The 6,763-nt window shown below is 48.6% G+C and overlaps 1 protein-coding gene across 1 annotated transcript; it reads right to left on the bottom strand.

Moving 5' to 3' along the window:
• Positions 1-300: 300 nt before the first annotated feature.
• On the bottom strand, positions 301-4,095 carry HEY1 (hes related family bHLH transcription factor with YRPW motif 1). The gene is made up of 5 exons (XM_027689788.1): positions 3,864-4,095; positions 3,661-3,736; positions 3,502-3,585; positions 3,305-3,386; positions 301-2,498 (listed from the first exon to the last, which is right to left on the bottom strand). The coding sequence occupies exons 1-5, from the start codon at positions 4,085-4,087 to the stop codon at positions 1,915-1,917; spliced, it is 1,050 nt and encodes a 349-aa protein (XP_027545589.1). The 5' UTR covers positions 4,088-4,095; the 3' UTR covers positions 301-1,914.
• Between the last annotated feature and the right edge of the window lie 2,668 nt (positions 4,096-6,763).

Genomic DNA, 6,763 nt, shown 5'->3' with positions numbered 1-6,763 from the left:
AAGAAGTGAAGTACTTCCAGGAGAAGTTGTTGATGTTCTGCAGGCAGAGATTTGCAGGTAGGACAGACCTCATCTGGAGAAAACCTATCTACCAGTAATCCTGGCAGGTTGCTACTTAAAGTGTTAGGCATCAGTGGTACTGCTCAGTAACAAACACAGGATCAGTTGAAGACCTTGGGTAGATTCTGCACTAATGGACTGGCTGACTGTGAGCTAAACCGGACTGTAAGGTACAAAACTTTGTTGCAGAGCTATAGGGCAGATAACAATTTCATGAGTTAGACAGAAAACAACTCCACATTTGTAAAAATTATCACTTTTTAATAGTAATAAAAGTCACTAAGACTATTCAAGTGCAGTGCAGCTTTAACCTCCTCTATAGCAGAAACCCTTGTATCTTCACTGTCTGCCCACACACTGCCAGGCACATAAAAGTGACATGCAAAACAAATCCTACATTTTCCTTCCCTCAACTGTTACTCCGAGGCACTGTGGTTCTTCATGTACTCAGCTAGTGTAGCTAAGCATGCCATAATATCTGAGAAAAGAGTAAATACAAATGCCCACGGCAGGACTAAGTAGCAATTGTTTGACATCTCCCATGATACCCAGAGGCATAGAATTCTCCACTGATATATATCAGACAAGCATGTCATTTAAAATACTTTGTTCTTTCTCCTTTATTTTAGCCACAACACAGATACAAGAGCAAGAAAATGCCATCGAATGGAACTCCCTCAATAAACCTGTTCAGATTAAGATTCTCATGAAATCAAACAAAATGTACATGTACATGCACACACTCTCACACACACAGGAACACAGCAGAGCCCTTACAAAACAAAGAGTGGCACTGAACTGCACTTAAAAGTAAAATGCAATAGAAAAATCAACTGGTTAGGATGTATCTGTTAAGCAACAAGGCTGTGCACTGAACGGGTTCCACCGTACCATTCCATTAGCTAATTAAATACCAGCATCATTCATTTCAGGTGAAAATGTGAAGCTCACAGAGAGTCTGATCTCAGATACCCAAGAATTCAGGCTAATAGAACAATTACTCCACTGTAACCCCAAGCATAATCCGGCCCTATGAAATGAATATGCATATGACCAGCTCCAGCTGGAAGACTACTGCAGGTGACAACTTTATTTCCCTTAACTTCCCCAGCAAGTAAACCCATCACCAATACACTGTGCAATTTGGCTTTTGCACCCTCCTTACTCATACCGTTCCTTTTGATGGGAGAAATAACGTAGTGGTTCTGAGATGTGAGTAAATGTCCACTAGGGACTAAAATAAGATCACCAAATATACCAAACCACTGCAGAAGAAATAGAAATTGGACTCTTACATAAAACTGGTCAAACAGGTCCATCTGATTTGTCAACGCTTTGCTCAGAAATATAAGACTCAAATATAGTTTACAAAAAGAGTAATTCTTTATAGAACATCTCCGTGTCAAAATACTAATAAAAACACAGCTTGTTAATGCTGAGAAGAGTGGTCTTGGAAAAATTAATAACAAAACTAGGCCTTCACTAACATTAATACGTGATATCTCTTCATAAAAAGCCAGTCTGATGCACTCAGGAAAAATGAAACATTTGAAGCAAACTGTTTACAAAAGTGACTTAAATGCTCAGCAGAGATCTAACACAAGTGTTAACAAACCACTATGGTAATTTTATTTTTGGACAACTTCAGCAACTATTAAAAAAAAACCAACCAACAAACTGTTAATACAATGTAGAAAACAACAAAAAAAAATCCAATGAGACAGTTTTTAGACAGACTTGTTTAAGGTGAAGCTGTACCTTTGTCCCAGTTATTAAGAACTTCAACATTAAGGGTGGCATAACCCAGCTCAGCTAGGTTTGTAGGTTTTCCCACCCTTACTAAAGAGTTGGTTCTTAGAAGGCGCCAATCTCAGTCCCCCAGGGTCTGTATGGTTTGCTAAGTGTTGCTGACTGTGTTGGTGTAGATGGGCTCAGCACATTGGGGGACAGCAGATGAAAGGAGCCAAACGAAAAGGGGAACGCAGACAGCGACGCCATGGAGGAGAGAAGCGGAGGAGACAGTTTAGTAGTAGATGTGACCACAGGGAGCACTGGTCCAACGCTGCCATTTGGGGGCACTCTGAGTGAGGAAGTTTCAGCATGTGGGGCAGCAATTCTGGTCTGGTGATGTGGTTCTGTAGAAGATGCTACAGTACTAGTATTGCCATGCCCATTTTGAGCCAGCAGCAATGGGTGAGGTATGTGAGGGTGATGTCCAAAGGCACTGCCCCAAGGAATGTGTCCAATGCCAGTGTGTGCACTACTTGCTGCTTCCCGCTGAGAGGCATAGTTATTGAGATGAGACACGAGTCGAACTCGCAGAGGATCAGAGGCATCCAGACCCTCTATAATACTCAGGTATCGAGCAACTTCAGCCAGACATTCTCGAAAACCCAGACTCCGATAGTCCATAGCCAAAGCATGAGCATCAAAATAACCTAAGAGAAAAGAACAGAGTTTTAAGATACTGTTTTCTAGTCATTGTCTACAATTAGCCTTCCCACTCCACCCTCCCCTGTAAGCGTATTTCACTTGGATGTGGTTAGTATTCCCAACCATAGACTAGCTGCCAAGCTCCTTTTTTTCCTTTTTTTTCCTTTTTTTTCTGTCTAACATGCTTTTCTGTGCTGTGATGCTGCAAGTCCCAAGACTAGTCACAAACTGCCATTTTTAAACTGGAATTCCTCACTGCCACTGGAGGAAAGTATTTTTGCTCTTTCCATGGCTCCCCTGTGCAAGCAAAACCACAGTACAATGAAATTCATCAGAAACACAAGTCTTAACTTATTAGAGGGGACTTAAACAAGCAAAGTATTTTTTCTTAAAAGCACTTTTCACCATTTTTGCTAATTCTTTTCACCACTTATTTCATCCTGTATTTTTTCCTAGTTCTGAACTTTCAGAAAGTTAGAGAAACAAACATTAGACAACAACAATAACTGTGTTTTCCAAGTTGCCAAAATCTGATTCACTTCACAGTGCTGACACATTGCTAGAGAGACTTGCAGTCACTCTCCTCTAGAACAACCCAGAGCTAGCATCACAAAATCTTTCAGTGCTAGCAATGCCGCAAACCTTGTAAAGTAGGAGAAACCCCCAAATTCCTGATGAAACATATGATAGCTACCATCCACGTTCTCCAAGCACTCCCCAGCACACTGCACACCCAATACTCAGGAATATGCTCCTCTCACAGCAGTCTCTCTGCAGAGCTGCTGCCCCACTGTCAGGCACAAAACTTTACCTTTCCCTCCCGCTGTATGCAGCATTTTCAGGTGATCGACAGTCATCTGCAGAATCTCTGCTTTTTCCAACTTCGCTGATCCCTAAGAGGGAATGGGGAGTACGAAACATTTTAGGCAGAACCAGAGACGTTACCGAGAGGGTGACACTCCCTGCCAGGAGCGGAGGGAGGCAGAGTAGAAGGTCGCTGGGCGCTACCTGCTTCTCAAAGGCGCTGGGCACCAGCCTCCTCAACTCGGACAGGCTGTTGTTGATGCGATCGCGGCGGCGCTTCTCGATGATCTGAAGGGCAGAGAGCGGGGGTCAGGGCGGCCGGGCCGGGCTGCGGGGAGCCGCGGCCGGCCGGCGGGCACTCACCCCTCGGCGCCTCTTCCTGGCCAGGATCTGCGAGGTGGTGGAGGGTGACATGGAGCCCGCGGCCGAGCTCAGGTTCCTGCGGGGGGGAGCGGGACACCGGTCACGGCGGGGGTGGGGGGGCTCGGGGGTGCCGGGGCTGCGCGGGCCGAGGGGAGGGAGGGGGCGCCACGCAGCCCCACGGTGCCCACCCTGCCTGAGCTCACCCATTCTCGTCTGCGCTCTCCTTCTCCACCTCGATAGCCTCGTCCAGCTCCTCGCTGTCCGACGAGCTGTACTCGGGGTGTGCCCGCTTCATGGCACCGCCGGCGGGGACGGCGCCGGGGGCGGCGGGGCGCGGGCGGCCGTCGGGGAGGCGGCGGGCGGCGGGGCGCGGGAGGAGCGCTCCCAGCGCGCGTCCCGCGCCTCGCCCGGCGCCCGTCTCCCCCATGGAGTTCCCACGCCTCGCGGTCAGGCAGGAGGCAGCGGGCAGGCAGGGAAGCAGGCAGGGAAGCGGGAGCAGCGCACGGTCACAGCCGGGCACGGCGCGCCCGCCGCCCCGCAAGGCGCCGCCACGCGCGGGCCCCGCCACCGCCCATTGGCCGCCGGAGACCCGACCACAGCCAATCGCCGCCAGCCCGCAGCGCGGCCACGCCCCCACGGCCGTGGGAACGCGGGGGGAGGGTGATGGATGGAGGGAGGGAGGGAGGGAGGGGTGGATGGAGGGAGGGAGGGAGGGAGGAAGGGATAGATGGATGGATGGAGGGGTGGAGGGATGGATGGAGGGAGGGATGAGGAGGGAGTGTCGGGCAGGGATGGCAGCGGGGCTGGGGAACCGGGGGGTGCGGGTGCTATGCGGGTGGGCAGGGCCAGGCAGCACCCTCAGGGCTCCTGCCAGCCCTCCCAGCAGGGTTCCCAGCAGCCCGAGCCCATGGAGGTGATTGCATACTGCAGAGGCTGATGCGGCTTCCAAGGGCATCCCTAAGGCAATGAAGCCCTGGGCGAGCTGCTTGAGGAGAATCACAGAATCAATTAGGTTGGAAAAGACCTCTTGTCAAGCACCTTGGCAACTAGACCATGTCACTAAGTGCTATATCCTGTGTTTTCCTAAACACCTCCAGGGACAATGACTCCACAATCTCCCTGGGCAGTCCACTCCAATGTTTTTCGTATTCCAATACCTTTTCTGTTAAGTTCCTCCTGATGTCCAGCCTGAACCTCCCCTAGCACATCTTGAGACTATGTCTTCTCATCCTGTTGCTTGTTGCCTGGTAGGAGAGGCCAAACCCCATCTGGCTACAACCTCCTTTCAGGTAGTTATAGAGAGTGATAAGGTCACCCTTGAGCCTTCTCTTCTCCAGGCTAAAAGAAGAAGGGGAAGCCTGGGCAAGAGCAGCTTACCCTCCATTGGAAAAAATAGTGGAATGGGTGGCTAAAGCCCAAAAGCTGGGAAGGCTTAAACTTGGGGGTTTTTAGTTTGTTGGCAGTGCAAGAGAAATCAAGGCATCCCTCTTGCCTGTGCACTTCTAAACTGCAAATCTGCCACCCACATCCTCTCCTTATTTACCCTCAGCCCCCCACTCCCCTGTATTCTGGTGGTGGGCAGAAGCAGGGACAGTTTTTAAGATAGAAGCACTTGGCCTTTGCTCACAAGGAGGGAGGGATGACAGGAAAGGTCAGCACTGGATTCAGGGTGTGCAGAGCTCTGGCTGGCACGCTTGCCATGAGTACATGCTGTTTTGCACTAAGCAGGGCCCTGAGCCTGAATGCCATATTCCCCCAACAAGTCCTCCTCATTCTGCCAGCTTTTTTAGGCTGAGGTACAGGTGAAATGGGACAGGTGAAACAAGAGTATACTCTTTGAGGTGGTTTCATAATATTTAAATTTTCATTTACATGGAGCCTTTCAACTAAGGCTCCTTTTCTAGGTTGATTCTTCTGCATTTCACAATCAGAGGGGTTGAAGGATAACCAAGACAAGCACAGTGTGAGAGCAAAGAGTTGAAGAATCCAGGTTTTCCCACTCCAAGACCCTGGAATAGTTGCCTTAAGCCTCCTACTGGTTTAAGTAAAAGTTACTGGCAGAGAGTTGCTCCATAATTCATGGATGTTTTACAAAGCATGTCTGGTGGGAGGGAAATGGAAGCAGGGACGAAGACAAAGGTAGTAAAACAGCTGCAGTGAAGAAGATGGAAATAGTCCTGCAGCCACCTGTAAGTTGCTAACAGAAGGTGATAGAAATATTCTATTGCCACATTACACTTTTGATAAAGCTATCCTTTCTGCAGTACTTTAATTAAGCTTCTGTCAGCATTTCTATTGCATCCACCTTTCCAGCTTCTATATTTTTGTTGTGAAACATTTCTGCCTGCACCACTTGCTTTTACAGGACCAAAAGCCAGGTCAGTGAAAGGTGCAGTGACATTTATGCCTTTTTGGCCCGCAGACTGAGTTCTTCCATCCAGGCATGTATATGTCTTCTTCCTGCTATGGAGAAAAAAAAGCATGGCAAAAGAAGTTCTTTGGCATTAAGCATTGATTGCTTATGAGTAGAGGTCTGGCCATGCAGGTTCCCAGCAGCTGGATCCTGGAGCTGCCCCCATTTTTAGCTCCGTGAACCTCTGGTGCCAGGCAGCCTCCAAAGAAGCCTTCTGAGCTTGTGTAGACACTGACTTCTTCAAATGATTTACAGGAATGGGCAGGTAGAGTGTAGCTGGTCCTCTACACAGTGTGAGCAATTGCAGCTGGCTCTCAGCAGCTGTGGGAAGATAGGAAATGTTTGTCTGTGTGTGGTTTCAATCTTCTCATCCAGCACTAGGAGGAGCAGAGCAAAACCAGCTCTAAATTAGTCTTATGCTTTTCTGGTGCTGGGCATGAATTCATGGCATTGGTCTAATTGTTAATTGTGTCCCAAAGGGAAGTTTTATTAGCCCGAAATTGCCAACATGTTGAGATAGCGCTGTCATGCATCTCTCTCACCGGAAGGGCAGATGGGAGAGCAGCCCATTATTCACCAAAATCCAAGGAAATTAAAAAAACAGTGCACAAGAAGGTGACACTTCTAAAACGAGCTGAATTTCAGATGCCAGTGATACCTTTGCAGCAATAAACCTTAGGAGATGACAGC

Source organism: Neopelma chrysocephalum, unplaced genomic scaffold (genome assembly GCF_003984885.1).
Source record: "Neopelma chrysocephalum unplaced genomic scaffold, ASM398488v2 Primary Assembly neopelma1_22, whole genome shotgun sequence".
NCBI classification, from domain to species: domain Eukaryota; kingdom Metazoa; phylum Chordata; class Aves; order Passeriformes; family Pipridae; genus Neopelma; species Neopelma chrysocephalum.
The sequence above is the reverse complement of the archived record's forward strand: the minus strand, read 5'-3'. Positions and strand labels throughout refer to the sequence as shown.